The 19,970-nt window shown below is 37.4% G+C and overlaps 1 protein-coding gene across 1 annotated transcript in view; it reads right to left on the bottom strand.

Annotated features, from left to right (window-relative positions):
• JAKMIP1 (janus kinase and microtubule interacting protein 1) overlaps window positions 1-19,970 on the bottom strand; it is a 112,778-nt gene that overhangs the window by 62,826 nt on the left and 29,982 nt on the right. Inside the window, exons 3-7 of the mRNA XM_026054845.1 lie at window positions 17,718-18,212; window positions 4,555-4,764; window positions 3,688-3,807; window positions 1,286-1,432; window positions 504-644 (exon numbers count right to left, since the gene is read on the bottom strand). Of these exons, the coding sequence (XP_025910630.1) occupies window positions 504-644; window positions 1,286-1,432; window positions 3,688-3,807; window positions 4,555-4,764; window positions 17,718-18,212 (1,113 nt within the window). The remainder of the gene's footprint in view (window positions 1-503; window positions 645-1,285; window positions 1,433-3,687; window positions 3,808-4,554; window positions 4,765-17,717; window positions 18,213-19,970) is intronic.

Raw genomic sequence — 19,970 nt, 5'->3', positions numbered from 1 at the left:
TGATTAGATGAACCATACCACAGGAGTGCATATTTCCCTCTATTTGCTATAAAGACAGCTAGCGTGGCCAGCTCAGAGATGCTTACAATTAGGTGAAATGAATTCCAACATGCATGTTTTTTTCTTTGAGGAGAACTTCTAAGCAGGGGAGTGGATGGGTCTACATCACAGTCTGCATCCAACATCTTTCAGTCATTAAGACTGGGAATGTGTCCTTTCCTCCAAGTTCTTCAGTTGTGGACAGTCAATTTTGTAAGAGATGTAGATGGATTGATGCACCTCTTTTCACAAGCAGCGTGCGATAGGGAAATATTTTATAATGCAGATATTCATACAGATGTCAAAGAAACTCATTCACTACCAGTGAAATAATAAGAACCCTTCAATGCTGAAGAATTATTTCTATATCGCTACTACAACTTGAGTTAAATATTGCTCTCAAATCTTTAATTTGCCTATAGATGTGTGTGCATGCACTTGTTACCAGGCATGAGAAATATTACCACTGTGAGATCATCAATAACATGCTGCTGTTCTTTGACTTGCAGTCTGAGGAATTCAATTTCTTGTTCTTCCCGCGTGCTGCTAAGATCATTCAAAGACGTGTGCCTCTTCAATGTTGGCTGTGCAGATAACTTCTCCTTCTACAAAAATTAAAATAAAATCCATTCTTAAACACAAATAATGCTTTAAAGTGTCTTGCCATAACACTAGCACATCAATGCAACATGCTAATCAAGAATTCTTCAGATTCACCAGCGCCACCACAACATGAGGCCTCTTTTCCAACAATCTAACATTATACAATCTGTATGCATTCATTCCAGTATCTCAGAAGATATTTTAAAACAGAATTTGAGAACATAGTCTGGGACAATACTAAATTGGTGGACAAGTGATCTAATGTAGTAGGGCCTTTGGCACATGTATTCAAATTCAGTTTTGACTTATATTCAGAAAAGCAGCATTTACTAAGGCTGGTTTTTAGTCCTACATTTTTATAACCTCCAAACACATTTTTATCTATCTGTGATCCTTTTCCTTAATCAGTGTGCACTGATACAACACAAAGCACAAAGAAGATAGGCCACTCTGAATTTAGAATATGACACAGCCGTATTCGTCTGAATCTGACAGTGATACCATCCCACTGTTCACACCCTGAAAAGTCTGTATTGTCTATACTGAAATGTCTGTATATAGTAAGAGCCTTGAAAGCGCTCACAACTCAATGCTACGGTGGGCAATGTGTTCTTATAAAGAGACCTCAGAGACAGTTACTTACCAATTCTACATTTTCCCTCGACAGATTTTTTATTTTTTCTTCCATTCTCTGGATACATTGCAACATATCATCATTTTTTTTGCTCATCCTCTTATTTTTTTCTACCAAAGGCTTCAGCTGACTTTCTGTCTCCCGAGAACGTTTCAGCTGCAAAGGCAAGAAACACACTTAGCTGTACTTTGGGTCATAGTGGCCTGAAAGAAGAAGTATGTGGGTTTTCTCTTGCCTTTTTCCTTCATTCAGAAAGTTTACTTCTTCCATTAAATGGCATCTGATATAGACTACTGCTGAACTAAGAACTACAGGAGTTCAAACCAGCAGACACAGTATTTTTATACAGTCTTCAAAAATACTCAATCTGGTCACTGGATTTTGCTCTTAAAAAACACTTATAATGATCTATGAAAGCGTTTCCTTGATAAACTAATCTTGTAGTTATGCTTCTTGGGAACAAGACAGTCACCTTTCTCACTGTTCTTCCATTACTTCAAAAAAACCCTAAACCTAATGTGTAATTAGAGCAATGAGAGAGTTAGCCAGAGGGCACAGATTCAATCTCAGCATTCTGCTGACATTTTCAAGCTGCTCAGTTTTGTTCCTGTGGTTTTATGATGTTAGACAATTATGTGAAGCAAATCGCTGCCCTTTCTCCCATTTGTGGGTATTCAATATTTCACTCTTTATCTCATTAATCCTTGAGCTGTTTTGAATGAAAAAAAAAAAAAAGAATGCTATTTTTTCCAATCAAAAGATTTTCCAGTTTACTGAGCTTTAACTGGAAATGAGAAAAGATAATCTTTCTCCTGAGCTATTTTCACTGTGTAGTAGGTTCTCTGCTTCATTCTCAGAAGAAAATCATTTTTCATAGCGCTTAATCACAGAAGCATACTGATATTATTGGGTTTATCTACCTGTCTCCCAAAATGACAAAACCTCCTTCATATCTTTTCCAAAATATATTTCTGATGCCTTCAAGTCAAGCATCCAGAAGAGCATTTGACTGCCCTCCATCTAGAGGGACACAGAAGGATTGATGTTGCAATACTTTAGCATTCTTCAGGGATATATTGAATGACTTGTGTCATAACCACAGAAAGGATTATCTTGAATTATCTTGTCTTTATATAAAGGAATCCTTAAAGAAAGGAAGATGTTCTTGAGAGTACAGAGCAGAAAAAAGCAACAGTACCAGTAAAAGTAAAAAAGACACTCAGCATCTATGTGAACTAGTAAAAATAGCTAACTGTATCCAGGCTAAAAAGCACATTCCTCTTACCCCAATAAACTTAAATAATTAATGAAGAATCAATTTTGTCATATAAAAGGCCAGTTAAGAATACAGGAAATTAAAGAGGAAAAGATTAAAGAAAAAGACATGATTTTTTTCTCAGATTACCTAATTTTATTTTAGTACTGCTCAATTAACTTCACTAATCCAGATTCAGACAAATTTTTAACAAGAAAATTTCAAAAACTATCTCTTCTGATGATCAGCTCAAGATGTCACAACTAAATTAAGTCCTTGTACCATAAAGCAAAGCCTTCCAATCTCAAAATGAAAGGCTAGGTCTGACAAAGCAAGTAGGAAGATGTGAATGCTTCAATCAGTCTATACGACTGAAATATTGCATCTGTGCCTTCCCCTTCTGCCTTCACCATATCTAATAGCACTACTTAAGAATCAAATATATAGGTTGCATGATGGAAAAATTCCATCTAGTTAGAATGAATAAGCCTTTTAGAAGTAGGGCATTAAAAGAGGAGATATTTAAAAAATTCTCATTGTTAGAACTCACCTCCCATTGCAGTCAATGGGAATTTTACCACTGACCTCAGTAGAAGCAATTAAGTAGCTATGCAGGCTAATAAAATTCATTCTTAAAATTCTTGTCATATCCTTCTTTTCGTAAGTTACTATCACTCTCCTAGGATAATTTCGCCTACTTAAGAGATTCCCCCTTGAGATAGGAGGTGGCAGTTTTTTCATATCCAGCACAAGAAAGCTTTTTAACTCCTAGTTAGCATAAGCATGTCACAAAACTAATGTCAAATTTCACTATTTCAAAGATTGATACAGTAAATGAAGCAGAGATTATGCATGTTTTATACAACATCATTACATTGTGCTGCAGGCAAGCTACTAGTCAATTTGATATCTCTTTCAATGACCCCAAAACCAGTTTATACAGTCATATTTCTCTTGAACAATAGAGATTCCATCCATGCTTTTTATGATCACAAAGTGAATTTCTATAGTAGAATTCTTTATCTTTAGGAATAATTGATTGTGGCTCACCAGGACTAATTTGTAAATTATTTATAACACTGACTTTCCAACATTAAATCTTTTACCATAAAGATGTCCTTCCAGTCACCATCTGTTTTACTGCTAATTAATTTACCAGCTCATTTCTTTCATCTGCTAAAAGAGTATTTCTGTCTTCCAGCTTCCTTATTACAGCATTCAGTTCAGCGATTTTTAACTGAAATCTCCGCATATCTCGTTCATCCAAATGCTGCTCCTTTAAATCAAAAACATACAAATATATAAAATTATCTTTAAAAAAATTTTAATATCCAGAAATGTAACATCATGGTTTAGCAGGTGGATTGTGTGGATCTAAAATAGATTCTTGCATCAATGACCGGAAAACTTATCTTAATTAACTAAACTACCAAACAGAAATATCCTGTGAAAGAACTATATGATGTCTTATATGAAAAGTGTCTCCTTGCCAAACATACGTGAAGGTTTAACAACTTAAAAAAAATAAGCTTGATATAAATAATATTTCACTTACTACTAGCAACTTTCCACCAGCTTTCTTACTCTCAACTAGAATGAATCTAGTGCATAGCACATAGATTAAACTCACATGGCACCATTTTTCTTGAAAAGTACAGTATCTATTTGCCATTGTTTGAAATAATTCCTCAAGTTATAAACAACTGTATGAATAGAATTAATGTTCTTTTATAAATGACAAACAAGGAAAAGCCCTTTTTAATCATAAAAAAATAGTAAGCTCATGGCTGAATCTCACAATGTAAATTCTACAAGTCCTATACACAAGTATTTTAAAATATTCTTTGAAATTCCAGAAGTCCAAGGAGTTTCTAAATCATCAGCGAAATAGCACAATGCAGTACAGAGCCATTTATCATGAATTAGTCCATCTAGTACTCGAAACGTAACCAAAAAACCAAAGTGAATACCCAGGCAGCAACGGCCACGTGTCGAACACTTGAAGAAAACGCAGTTTTCTTACCGGGCTTCCCATCAGCTCGGAAATGTCCCCCACTCCTGCCGGCAGCTCCCTCTTCGGGCTGCTGTGGTACCGCTCTGCCTCCTTCACCTGCACCAGCTGCTCATCCAAGGCCTCTTTCTGAAGCAGCAGCTTTTGGGTGTGGCCTGCCTGGACACCAAGGTCTTTTTCCAGAGCCAGAATCACTCTGTCTTTGCCTTTTATCTCATCCATCTGGAAAGAAATGAAGCAAGAAAGAAGTTGCTACAACATCTCCCAGTGTTTGCAGCACGCATAGCCACAAATCTGCAGAAACAAAGTTGTGTTTCTCTCAGAAGTATCCCAGCAGCCAAGCTGTGGTTGCTAAAAAGAAGTTAGAAGCCTCTGAAGCCTCTTCCCCTCCCCTTGGAAAAGTTTCAGCCTTCACCTGATCATTAGTGTTTGCTCAGTGACATCTCAATTCAAGACACAAATGCAAATAGATCTGAACATAGACTGAAACAGAATATATAGCAACTAAAGTTGTACCCTTATCTGAGGAGATGCACACTTCCGTGAACAGAAGAAAAATCTCCCTTCACTAATTTGCAGAGAAGAAACACAAGACAAGACAGATATATAATTTAAAACCCACCTAAGCTCTGTTTTGAGGCCTCAGCAACACACATTAGCCCCATGCTGACTCCCTCCTTATAGGGAATTTCACACACGGTGAATCTCTTCACAGACATTTTTAAATTAGTGTCATACACAGAGACATGTTTAAACTTATATTCTTAAACATACCTAAGTATTTCATGTGTCTTTGTTATAAGATTCAAATGTGGACTACTCTTTGTACAACAGAAGGAAAAAAAGAAAACGCACCCAGAGACTTTGAATAAATGGTCCGAAGAAATAGTTCTTAAACACCATCTATGGTTACCAAACTGTGTTGTTCCTACATCTCAATACCAAATAAAGCACACTGCTAGCAGTGATCTCTTGCAGCTCTCCTAGGGTTTGTCCCGCACAGCATCAGTGTTAAATTCACTCTGGTGCTATTCCAAATGCTAGAGGAAGTGACAATCTGCAGCAGTTACTATAGAAACAAGTTTCTTAACAAGAATGTTAACCATTAACAATATATTTATTGAAACTGTGCTGTATCTCCTTCAGCTTATCAAATCACTTTCTCAACCAACATAAACCCATGCAATCATAGCCTTACTTGAAAAAAAAATTAACATAATCATGAAGTTATTAAATCATATGCATATTGTAGACTTTTTTTTTTTTTTTTTTTAAGAACCCTGTTCCTGTAGAATTCCTGCTTTTTTATGTCAAGGACTTAAAAAAGAAGGAAATGTCAAAAGCTTACTTTTGACTTACAGTTAATCTGTGCACCAGTCAGATTTGACATGATGCTTAATTACATGATCAGATACAATTCGTTTCTTCATGAATTTCCTCCTTTCACAGGCTACAAAGCCTGAGAATTTAGCTTGTGTGCAGAAACCGAATGGTAGGAGATGGCCTGACTAAACCAAGTCAAGTCATGATCCAAGTTAAAAAGGACGGACTTGAAGTGAATAAACTGGTTTAGACTGCTTTTAAGTTACAATTATTGTTTCTGATAAAGACTTCTTGCCTGATTTGGGGAATTCTCTGGGTCTCAATTATTTATCCAGTAAATCAGTATATTAATTTCCAGTAGATTAATTCAGATTTGTGCTACTTTCAAGTATGCCAAAATGACTTCCAGGAAAAGAATGCAGCTTTTATTAATGGAAGAATCTACAACATGCAGTGTTTCAGAAGGACTATGCACTGAACAGCTATGACAAAAATTAAGCAGCTGTCTCATTCACTGCATGCTATCTGTCATGCACACTGATCTCTCAGGGATCCTTTGGGGGGCAAAAATATGGTCATGTAACTAAATACTGTGAGCAAAGTTTGGCTTTCAGTTACACGTGTTCATACTGAAATAAATGGAACAGCACCCATGTAACTGAGAGCGGGATTTGGCCATGCAATGCATACACTTAACAAGGAAGAACTAAGGTTACATAGTTTTAGATACCCAAATTGTACTGAATTTCATATTTTTCATATTCTTGCAGTTTAAACATCCAATGGAAAGGCATAGGGGTATAAGCTGGAAGAAAAAAGAAAGCAGCAACTTCAGCCCAGACTGCTGCTTGCAGAACTGCAGCAGAATATACCTTTTGAAATAGATGTGATCAGTGGAAATGTGCCTATGTCTCCCCAGTCATATACACTTCCATAGATCAAAGCACATAAGCTCATACACACTAGGAAAAAAAAAATGTCCAAGAGCATGGTTTGGTGGGGGGCAGGCAAGAAGGAAGTCAGAATTCCCCTCTGCTTTTTACTACCTTTTTTCTACCTTAAAAACTACATATGGTGAAGTTTTCAGGGAAAAAAAAATCCATGTTTCACACAAATAGAAAAATCTTTGAGACAGTGATAAGAATTGAAATAGCAATATAATAGCAATGACCAGGCACTCTTGTTTTATGGTTTATATTTTACATTATGGGCACACACTAGAGAATCTTTTACTCATATAAACACACACACACACAGCATTGCAATAGGAGCTTGTTTCATTACTAGCACAAAATAGCAGAAAGAGGAATTACTAAGCAATTTTGCTCAACTAATTTAACATAAACTGATAAAGGTGAACAGATAAGCAGCAATAATGTATCTACCTGAAATTCTGTTTTCAAAGCTGAGGGTCACAATACAATTCCCCTTTCCTCAAGGAGGACAGTTTCACCTTTGATTTCTCCAACATAACTAAATCAACCCAGTCAATGTCTCACTTTTCTTAAATTTTCTCCAGCCCCTGACCCAAAGCTTTACTGTTTTTCTTCTGACTTGCACAATATAAAGCAAACACATTCATCTTCGCTGTCTGCTTTCCTGACAGAGACTACAAACTACTCCAGAGAGGAAGAAAAGCAAGAGAAAAATTTAACAGAGACGCAGCATCCCTCGGTTCCACCTGGGTTGGATGTCAGATCAAGGGGCAGGCAGGCAAAGCCAGAGAAGGTGCAAGACTAGGCAAAGGAGAGATATGACTTAGATTTAAACTGAACATAAGCAAACAGAGCAGAGAAGAAAGGTCAACCACTCTCAAAAGACTTAAGCTTAACTTAGTGTACATTCTGACTGCAGTAAGGAGTACGCACACCATCACCATGCCACTTCTGTACCACTAGAGGACTACTCTTTTCTTGGAGATGTGTAACCAAACCTGGCAAGACAAAGCAAAAAAGCTGCCATTGTAGAACAAAACAGCCTTATGCAATTAGACTGTGTATTATAGTATTTATTTTAGTGAGGAGAGGAGTATCTTCCACTAGGGAAATGGAAATCCAGGTGGATTAATCTCAGTTCCCTGCTGGTTACTATTTTGATCAAATACATGTTGCAGTAGTAACAGTGCCATAGCCATGACGGTCTATGGATCCCAAAGAAGCGTGGTCTGAAACAGGAGCAATATATTCCATTAGACTAATGACATAGCTTGAAAAAAAAAAAAAACAAGCTTTCAGGTACAAAAGCCCTTCAGTAGATTAAGAAGTTGTATGTTTAAAAGCTTGTCAACTTTCTCCATATATATAAGCTTGCTTTCCCATATCTGTTTTGGTTGAATAATATATATATACATACACATTGGTATTAAGTGAAATAACAATTAGTGCTCCCCTCATGACCTCTCAAGTTTAAGTGTTTAACCCTTTATTCTATTACTGCGGTGTTCATTCACGAGAAGGGATGCAGAATTTATCACATTAAAATGAACAGCATTCCTTGCTTTTTTATGTCTTCTTCTACATCACCAGAGAACCATCCCCAAACTGCTCATCACTTACATACACAAAAGGTTATCACCTTTAATTCTGCTCTCTCTCAGGTCTGATCTGATTATGTATAAAAATGCTTTCTGCTATCACCTTTAACACCCATACACACAGCTAGACTTTTCATCTAAGTTCTTACATCATGTCTCAGTCATTGCAACATTCTCCTTTCTGACCTTAACAAATGCAGTCCTGCTTGTTCGCATCCATTCAGAACACTTATTAATGATGCTCTCTTAAGTCACAAAAATCCTGTTTCTTAATTCTCTGATTTTCTTTTCATTACATTAAACAAATAACTCATTCTCACTTTCAAGGATGTTCACAGCCTAACCACCGTCCATTACCCCTTATCTATTACTAGGGTTCCATTTCCGATCCTCATTACCAACTCGTCATATTTTTGGTCAAGCATTTTCATGCTTTCTCTCATGCTACTCTTCTTGCTTGAAGGAACTGTAAACAAATACCCATCTGGTTAGCTGACTAATCTTCCTCAAACCCTTCTTAAATCTCTCCTTTTCCTTGACATCTCTAAAACGTAAAAAGAAACCATTAAAATGACAGTCAATACTTAGCAGTAATAAGCTGCTGAGATCACAGTCTATTCTCTGGTTATCTAACAGTATATCTAAGTTAACACATCCCTGAGAACCTAAGACATGGGGAAGCACATTGCAGAGAGACAGGAATTTCTCTACAACAAGCAATGCAGATATGGCAAGGGCAGCACTGACTTGAAGCTAATAAACCCAGATGGATCAATTCTCACCTGACTCATAACCTGATTCTGAGCAAGTAGGTGCCTTTCCACTGTGTTCCTCAGCCCTTCACGGTCCAGGGAGCATAGTGCAGGACCTGCTGCACCAGGTGCCTAGAGGAGGTTTCTGCATTTGTAGCCCAATTAATCCATAACTGAGATAAGCAACACATGGTAACTGAAAGCTGACTGTGCTGATCCTACACTAGCGCTTTCTTGTATTCCTCCACGTACTACTATTCATTTGCTACCTCTCACTAAGGTCCAAATGGTAGAGGCAATCTTTTCGTCCAAAATATTTAGTACAATGAGATCCCATTCCATGAATCCAGGCCTTGGGCTCACAGATATTACATTAAAACAAATATACCATCCCAGAAATTCCTTCTACCTGGCTACTTTGGTCTCAAATTTTTTCTCAGCTTAAAACAAATTTGTCCTTTTTTTCAGCTACACAATGCAAGAGGGTGACACAAACTCTTTGACATTCGATTTTGCTTGTATTTAAAGCATTTTAGAATTCTTTACACAATCAAGCATGGTACAATTCAATATAAAAAGTCTGTGATAGAAAGGTAATGGAGCAATGTGGGGTTAGAACTCATTTTCAGTAAATGCGCTTTTAGAAGAAGTATAATATAAATATCCTCCAAAAGAGGATTGTAAAGAAAATAAGGTCATCCACCAGCAGCTGCAGAAGCAAATCACTGAGAAATCACCTTGGATAGCATGAGTAACTCCTGTGCAGTTGGTTAAAATTACAGCTTTCTGAAGTATCATTTCTTAATTAATGGATTTTGTACCATCAAATGTTAGATGCTGAACACAGCAATTACCTGCATTATATCAACAAAGAGTTAGCATTTATAGCCTGAGTCAAAATTACGGTTTCTTAAGAACAGGTATCTAACAGCCTTCTAACAGCCATGAGAAATGAGCAGAAATAAGTGTTTTAATAATATTTATCAAACATGAAAGAAAACCAAGCCAACCATCGGAAAAAGTATCCCCCTGCCAATTATCCCTCACTTCAATAGCTATAGCACAAGAAAGTCAGAGACCTTTAGGGGAACTTTAGCCTCTCACAAAGTTGAAAGAGAAATTCCCAGGGAATTAAAAGCTAGATCTATCAAGGCAGTGACATACTCAGTTTTCAAAGTGGAAAAAGCCAGCTGCTGCACTGCCAAGTATAAGATCTTTCTCTTTACCCATTCATATCAAAGTTATCTCCTAGCCAACCGCAGAACAAAATTTTACAGTGCTCTTCTCCAGAAGAAACTGAATTGATCTTTATACTAAATGGTTGACACTGAAAATAGGGATATTTTGACAAGGGAATTGCTAGTTACTATGGGGGGGGGGGGAAGCAGAAAGGAGAGGCTACTTAAACAGTTAAAGACGGAACTAAATGGAATTAATGTGTTTTATATTTACAAAGGGAAACTAACAGCCAAAAAAGTATTCCATACTGAAAGCCCACCCAAAGCAAGGAACCAAAATATTCCTGTGCTGTGCATAGCACTCTCTGCATGAGATTCATTCACCTCTTTATTTAAATGTTTGCTGCTTATTTAATCTAAAGTTTAGGAGGAAGAGGGGTAAAAGATGCCAGCCAGCCCAGTGGAGAAGTAAGGCTTAAATATATAGGTAGTCAATGTTTGAGCTAAGCTTTCTTCATTCCATATACAACATTTTCCTCCAATATCTTTTCCCACTTTTTTTTTTAAAGCGTGTCAAATCTCAAAGGTAAAGTATATTAAAAGTTTTGATTAATTATACAAGAAGCACTATATGGGCAGACAATTCCATAACTTTTCAATAGAAGGTTTCATGCATCTTTCTCAAAAGCATTTGACATTGTTATAACTGACTACAACCTCTGCTACTGCATTTCTCCTATTACCTATTATTCCAGCTTTAAGAGGTCACTGACAGAGCTATAAGAAACAAGTACGCAAAAGAAAGAAAAGGTAGAAAGACTAAGTAATCCAAACATAAGGAGTTTTTTGTCCAAATGCCACACCATACAGCATTTGTGTGGGTTTTTGATACAGTATAAGGAGTTACATATCTTTTAAAGAGAGGTATGAAAGTCAGATTTCTGACCTATTTACTGTGATAGAGTCTTAAGAAAACGGTAAGAATAAATGCAAAATGCTGAACCTGTATGACAAAGAGCAATCACTAGATTTGTCTGGTTCAGAAAAAAGAACGCCCTGGTGGAAGGCTGCTCTGCCAGCTCCTGAGAGGACAAACATAAATCTGCAGCGTACTCAGACAAGGTATTATTTGCAGTACCAAAATGCTGAAGATGGTAGAAGGGTCTTTGCAGGAGATTAGCTCAGCCTCCAAAGGCAACTGAAAGAGGCTTCTCAAACAGATGGCAAAATTCAGAGAAGCAGCCCACAATTCAACATCAGCAGCTGTGTGTGAAAGACATACACACGTATTTAAGTGAAAATTTGATAAGAAGCATGCTGCAGCATTCTCTGAGCAACCATGCATTGCACACACTGGGAAGATTCAAGACTCGGCTTTCTGTCTCAAAATACAAGACTCTGGAGAGGAAACAAAACTCATACATGTATGCCACTGCACAAGTGAAGTGAAAAAGGCCAAGCACCATCCTTCTTTTCAGGCCTCTGGACAGCAGAGGAACACCTAATCACCCTATGAATGGCCAACTGTCCTCTTGCATTAGAATTTTTACAGAGACAAAAGATGTCTATATCACCCTCCCTTAAATGTGACCTAAAGATACAAATTAACAGTCTTAAAATGGTGAAACCCTGGTGATATGAAGGCAGGAGAAAGTAAATGTTATCAGAAAGTAGCTGGATGCACCCACTGCAAAGCATGTAACTTTGATTTTTGGTGCAGGGTTAAACTTTTGCTCCTACCATTTTCATGTTTTAATAAAAGAAAATTACTGAATCTCGCAGAAGGGAAAAGTTTTTATTTGATCATCCAAGTGTTACTCCATAAAAATAGAAGACAATAACACATTTTATCAGCTTCATCAACTACCCATATGAAGAAATGGCATGAACTTTCCTCAGGTTTGCAGATGATACCAAATTTGGGGGAGCAGTTGATACACTGGAGGACAAGGCTGCCATGTGGAGGGACTTTGACAAGCTGAAGGAATGGGTCAAAAGGAACCTCATGAAGTTCAACTACGACAGATAGAAAGTGCTGCACCTGGGTTGTTTTACCTCCTGCAACACAACAGGCTGGAAGCCAACTGACTGGGGAGCAGATCTGCAGAAAAAAAGACTTGGATGTCCGAGAGGGCAAGTTGACCATGGGTCATTAGCAAGAGTCTGTAGCATGAATTTTAACTTGATACTGGGCCAAATCAGGAAGAGTGAACCTATAAAGTTGTGAGGAGTGATTTAGCCTTTTATTAAGCACTTGTGAAATCACATCTGGAGCAGAGTGGACACTTTTGGGCCCCCAACACAAAAGAGATATTGACAAACTGGAGCAAGTCCAATAAAGCACCACAACGATCATTATGGGGCTGGGGCATGGGACATTCAAGGAAAGGGTGAGGGAACTCGGCTTGTCTGGCCAGCCCAAGGGAAGGCTGGGGAACGCATTAGAATTGCAGATTACAATTCAACCATCTAAATGGGGGATACAGGGATGACAAAGGCAGACATTTCACAGAGATGCACAGCAAAAGGACAAAGGTAACAGTCAAAAGTTACAGAATTAGATAAAAGGGAAAGAAATTTCATAGTGAAAGTTAATAAGCACTGGGACAGGTTGCCACAGAGACTGTGGAATCTCCATCTTTGGAGATTTTCAAATTTGACTGGATGAGGCCCTGAGCAACCTGAGGCAACTTTGAAGTCAGCCCTGCTTCAAGCTGAAGGTTGGACCAGATGACCTCAAGAGGACCCTTTATTCCATGATATTCCAATTTACTTGCGCAATGCCAATACAAACTAATACACTCGGGAATTATAGACATACAAACACAATGGGAGCTATGCACGGCTAGAAAACACTAACTTGTGAAGGCCGTGAGTCCAAATTTGGTTTTGTTCTGAATTGGAACAACCTGAAGTCTCTGATAAAGCTTAATTCTCAAAACGTGTTTCAGAAGTCTTCATTTACAACATGAGATACAGTGTTATACAAAAGCACAAAACTGAAATTAAAAATCACTTAAATATTAATGCTATATAAATATACTTCAGCAGATACTAAGATGACTATTTTCTCTTGAACAAAAGTTTCAGTGAAATTGCCTTGATTTTTCCCCTATAGGAATTGCACCATTTATTAGGTTGAATTATATTCCTTCAGGTACTCCATTACACAGATTTGGAAAACACTAAACAGAGAAAGGGTTCTAAATTTGGAAGGGCTTTTTATTTCAAACAGCTAGATCATTTGGACTGAGAAGACTAAAGACACTTAAAATTGTCTATCTAATTTCACAAATGACAACTGATCAGGATTGCTCCTGAAAAGGAGTTATTTTTACATTGATTCCATTAATAGCATGAAGATTGTTTCCTTAAGAATCTGAATCTGAATAGATTCACATCAGTCTTTAGAAAATTTTATAAGGTTATTTGAGCATACAATTTAAATAAGCATCTAATTCACTTGATATACTGTGTCCCCTCTTAAACGTGGATCTGCTTATGCACAGAATGAGAGCAGTGGAATCTTTTGCATTGATTTTTTGGACATGAAAACTGGGACTATTTTATGTTATAGTGAAATAAATCTTTCAATTCACTTTAATCCAAGACGTTTAGGAATATTTAGGAAGATCATATGTTCAGAGTTTTTAACAAGGTCCAATATAATTTGTGAAAAGTGAAAGGCTTCTTGTTAAAGATTTTTCCAGGAAATAGAAGAAATAATATTTACTAAAACTCCACCACACAAAATACAAAATCCACTGTGATTCATTTATTCAATTTGTTCCAAAGTTTAAGTGTTATCATTATATTAACAGTAGCTGACAAAATAAACGTTCAGCTTCCTAAGTCATACTGTAAATGACTAAAGTGACAACGTAATTCAATATACATTTAATGATTCTTTCTTGCATTATTTTAATAGGCAAGCACTGTAAAGAGTCCACTCTTCATACCTTTGCAAAAAGCATATCTAGAAAAATGCCAAGTAACAGCCTGTTAAAAACTCTATTCACATAGCCCTGTAATGACTGAAACTTCTAACTAATATGATATACTATTCAGGTCCTCTTTCACAGCTATGCTGCTAACAGAATAAGGTTGGTTTGTTGCCTTCCATGTGAATACACTATGTTGGCTGATTTAAGGCAAAAGAGGCAAACTTTACCTTCCACTGGAAACTTCTGACTTTAAACCTGATTTTACAGCTAAGTCAGTTAAATGACAACTTTAACTGAGGCCCAAGGAAAATTGGCCAAAATATACTGGGGTTTTTTGTGTGTTTTTAAAACTAAATTGAGTAAAACATTAAATGCCCTCATTGTAGTACAGTTCTGCTCCTTAAGCTACTTAATAAACAAAACTTCTCTATACCATTAAATCAGGTAGGATTAAGTTTATCTTGTATCAGCCCAGACCTCAGAGGGGAACAGATGAACTACTTACAATCATGCCATTAAAACAGAAGTCTCTTGATACAGAGTGATTTACATACATACATGCTTGCCTATGCTGCTCTCAGCAAATTGTATGCTTTAGGGCAGTTTATATTGAGGTTCCATGAATGAAAAAGTGCAATTATGATTTCGCATACGCTTGTTTGAAAAACCTGAGCCAGAGAACCAGGCTTGAACCTTTTTCCTTCAAGCAGAGTATTTTCCAACACAGTTTGTTATTTCTGGGTTTTTTTTTCCTTTTTTCCTATTTGCTCTATTTTTTATTTCTACTTTTAAGTATCTGACCCTGTATCAGCACAGTTCTTCTACTAAGCTGACAGAGCAACACAACTATGCAGAAAACACTGAAAAAAATAATTGTTACTGCTTTCTTAATTTCAATTGTCACTTTACTTTTAAATCATCTCTGTTTCACTTTACTCTCCAGTTACTAGCTAGTTTTACTTTTAGTTGCCAGCACTTTGTGCCCATGCATATACTTTTTAAGTTAATTTATATCACTGTTATATGAAGTCTGACAAATTGACAAATTCCCATGTAATTTCATACTATACATAGAAAAGGAGTTTTATATTCTGACAAATAGTTATATTACTTTCCCTTATTAGGCACTAGGATTGTCATCATTCATCTTGTTTGTATGAAGACGGCTCATTGGGTATTTTTTGTAGCTCACTTCAAAACTGTGAAGAAAACTATGTATTCCTAGACAATGAACTGTTTTTTTCCATTTTCTTTTTTTTTTTGTTTGTTCTGAAAGCCAAGAAAAAGCAAGATTTGGCTCAAATTAGTCAAGGGTATTAAAATCAATATTAAAAAATATTAACTTTTTTTAAAGCTGCAATATCATCTATATGAAAAAAAAAATCTGGAAAACTAATCCGTGACCTAAAAATACATGATAAAACTACCAAGTCTGACAAGACAATCAGATACTGAATCCCAGAATACTCTGAATTTGAATTACAGTATGGCCTGCCCACTTAGGCCATTAAGACCAAATATGCTTTCCTCTTAATACTACCATAAAATACAACACACGCACCCTTTAAAAGCACATTTATTGAATCTCAGTTATAGAACTGTCCTAATATTAATGATAATGCTTGCACAAGAGTAGAAACTAAACAAACCAGATACCCCAAACCTGTAGCTGATAGCCTTAATTCAAAATTGAAGGCAAACTTCCCCTTTCATTAATTAAAGTGGGGAAAGAGGGGAATATACTGATTCCATAATCTGATCCGATTACATAATCCCAGATTTACAGAGCAAGACAGAGGCATCTAGGAATTTTGCATTATTTTTTACCTCACCCCGACGTTAAACAGCATGATATGTGATAACAACTATGTGATAACAACTGCCTAAATTATTATGAATTCCTAGAAGAAACGCTTGTCTTCCATAAAAACAATGCACACAAATTCATGACAAAATTGAAATTCATAATCTGAAGGGCAATACAAAAGGCAAAACACAGGTGTGTTTACTGCCTTTACTGGAGCAGCCTACGATGACAGACTCCGGGGTGCACAGCTACATGCCTCACCTCATTATTTCTCGGGCTTCAGAAAGTTAAATTTAACTACAGACTATGCTCTAGAAAAACACAGGCCACCACATAACAACCATCTCTCCTTTTTACCAGTTTTTAAATTTACTTTATAGCCATGATTTTAAGACTATAAATTTGTAATATGGAACAAAATATGAAAGAAATTACACTCACAAAAATCCCTCATTGCTAATTTCTGCAGCTGTCTTTAATTAATCAAGTGATGCCTCCTGAGAGTTGATCGATATCCAATTTATTTAAAGCACAAATATGAACTGCATTAAAAGCTTTCATTGCCTCAGACAGAATCACCACCACAAAACAGTCATTACTTGTTTGTAGCTTGCCCTCACCATCATTTTTCCTAAGGGATACAAGAAAGACAACATATCTGCATGAACATAAACTGGTAAAATATTTTTGCTTAAGAAAGCTGATATTTTAAAGTCCAGCCTTCTTGACATCAGGTAAATATTTTATATATTATTATAATTTTAGATTGTATTTGCATACCTATTGTGCTACTTTTAGCCAGTTTAACAACCACACCTTGGCTATCCATGGAAGGCAGCATGGTACCAAACAGATATGTTCTTTGATGATAAACTACTGTAAACGTACTACCAAGTACAGTCCATCTTACAGATTCTTTACATTTTATAAAGCTGCAGAGTTTGAAGTATTTAGGGCATCCCTTGTTAGGAAATATTGTTTTTTTTCTTCTGTTTTATACAAGCAAAGCAGTTTGTCACCTGTGCTGAAGTCCTATGAAGCATGAAAAAGCCTGCTACCCTAGGCCTGAATTTTTCCACCCTTAAAAGGTGCAATAGGTGAACAAATTTTATAAAAACAGAGAAAAGGGCAACAATCCTTAAAACTGAATGACCTGGACAATGTTTCAAAAGGAGGAGAGACATTGCCTGGGTTCAGTATAATTGGTTCCCCAAAGAAAAATATAAAATCTCTCTGAAAGCTTAGTTTTCCCATCTCACAAAGGTGTTTTTCCTTGCAAAATGAACAATGCCTGACTGCTTTGACCAAGGAGGCCTTGTACAGAAATATAGTTCAGGCAAGTAGGAAAAGGAAGGTCAATTTATGTTTTATTTGAGAAGACTCACCCTGGAAAGTTTTGGTTCATTCACATTCTATCTGACAGGGCATAAAGCTACGGATTAGGTCGGGCCAGTCGGGGAACCGCGGCTCATCTGTGCTCTAAGGAAGAGGAAATAGTGGAAATAGTGGCCTACTGTACCAGTCAGCAGTGATGCCAGATGTTACTGCAAAACAGGTCTGATAATTTATTACTGTATCTGCCCAAACAAGTAATTGCTGCTGTAAACTGAAACACGTTATTACTTGATGTAAACTTACCAGCCTGCGGATATCCCTCTCGCATTCACGCTTTATTCTGTTAATCTCCTCCTGATGGGACTGATAAGCCGTGCGCAGGTCAGCGGCCTTCATTTTATCCGCCTGCATAATGTTGTTCAAAGCTTCTTCAAGCTGCTTTTTGCCAGATTTCAGCTCCAAGATCTCCTGCTGCAGCTTCATTCGTTCGCCGTCGAAGGCTTTCCGAGCTTCCTCCTTTGCTTCGTTTAGCAGCGCTGTTTTCACTTTGTCGGCTGCCCCGTCCCGCAGGACGTTTACTGTTGACTGCAAACGCTGGATTTCACCATCCTTAATTTTGGCCATCCGTGCGACCTCCTGCTCGTGCTGCCGGATCAGGAGCTCTCGGACGCCCTGGAGCTCCTTCATTTTCTCCTCGTGGAGCTTGGCTTTCAGTTCAGAGACATAGGCGGTGTGCTTGTGCTGCTCCTGCTCCCTTTCCTGCTTCACCTCCTGGATTTTCTCTCTCAATTTACCCACCTGGAACATCAATATAAAGAACTGATTAACAAATGTTACCACACCTTTAAAAGTCATTGTGGGAACCTTTTCTAGAATGTTTTTTAAAAACTTTTCCTAAATGCTCAAAAGCAAAGACTGTACACATGACATTTCTCCCGCTAGTAAACAGGCTAGAGAGCTTGTGCTAGAAACAGGCCTCGTGTGCGTGTGTGTATGAAGGAATCTACTATGGAGATGTGCTATTGGCAAGAAGTTCTCACATTTTTAGGGAATAAAAAAAACTGAGCCGCATCCTGTCTAGTTCTCCTCTTATTTCCCCTACCAACAGTGTCCCCCCTCCCAGATCACTCACACCCATAACCTGTCTACTGTGCCCTACAAGCTGATGGAAAAAGGACTCACCTGGGAGAGAAAAGTGTTTGTATTTACACAGGGAAGGAAATGCTAGAAAACCTTCTAGTATTTGAAGGACCGTGCTTCAAGGATGCTCGGGAGTCTTAGATCTTCACACACATTAACTCAGTTTAGTCCTGCAACATCCTTGTGTAGCTAAGACGCACTATCATACTAGCATACACTGCCTTTGACAAAGCAGGGATTTGAATCCTGAATTCCTACACGTCACGCCACTCCTCCATCTATGACACTTCCTGCTAATCAGGTGAGAAAGGATCTTGCTTTCAGGGAACAGGAGAAAAAAATCCCATCAACAAATGTGGCTTCTTATCACTAGGAACACAGGGGATAAAAGCTAAATTAAAAGAAAAAAATAAAAGACCTTGATTTTGATTTCTTAGCTACTTTAATGTGAAAGTCTTTATTGGATAAGCACCAGGATTGGCCTTCTCAAAAATGAAGTTACTCAAGAGGCCTCAGACTGGACATCCCAAACTGAGGCGTTCAAAATCCCCAGACACTTCCAAAAAATGTAGGCCAGTGATTCTAAGGGTTGATGAAGGCGAGGGGAGGAGGAAGGGTCTTATAGCCTATTATAGGAATACCCACTGTGAAGAAACCTCATTATAAAGTGACGCTCAGCAGGCTGCATGTGGAGCAATGCTTTTTCCAAGTGGGATTAGACATTAATTTAGAAGAAAAAAAGCCCAGAGAAAGGCTTGCTTCTCTATTATAGTTTACTGGGAAAGCTATAATGTATTTCATTATGCTTGATGTCAGGAACATCTTTGTACTATCCCTATCACAGTGGCTGCCAAAACATGGGCTCTGCATATGATCCTCTGATCTAAAGCAGAGTCATAGACAAGCAGACATTTCAAAGACTTGTGTTTTAGCCTGCAGTTGCAATACAAACATATATACCATGCAGTGTGCTTCATGGTTAAATGAGGTTAATGAGGAGTGGGATGTTAGCCACTGTCACACATTCCTAAAAGGCTTGGGTTTATGTTAAGTGAAGCTGGAAAATGTAGTCACACGATGCATTTAATTTATGCTAAACTAATCCAGAATTGCAACTTGTCAAAGATTTTACCGCAATAATGAGGGGAGAGCTATATTAATATTCAGACTAACATTTAGGATGAAGGCATAATCAACTGTTTTTGCATGGTTCTGGATTCTACAGTCAAAACAAAAACAGAGGGTTGATTAAAAACAATCATACTCATTTAGCAAAGGCTCAGAAAACTTCATTACTTTGTTTATTGAAAGCAGGTTGAATCTAAATAGGCACTCTTGCATGTTTGTTTTAGGGAAGACAGAGCATCTTAACCCAAAAGCCTCAGATACAAGTTGTCAATGAATCCAGAGTTAATA

This window comes from Apteryx rowi, unplaced genomic scaffold (genome assembly GCF_003343035.1).
Source record: "Apteryx rowi isolate R43461 unplaced genomic scaffold, aptRow1 scaffold_97, whole genome shotgun sequence".
NCBI classification, from domain to species: Eukaryota; Metazoa; Chordata; class Aves; order Apterygiformes; family Apterygidae; genus Apteryx; species Apteryx rowi.
The sequence above is the reverse complement of the archived record's forward strand: the minus strand, read 5'-3'. Positions and strand labels throughout refer to the sequence as shown.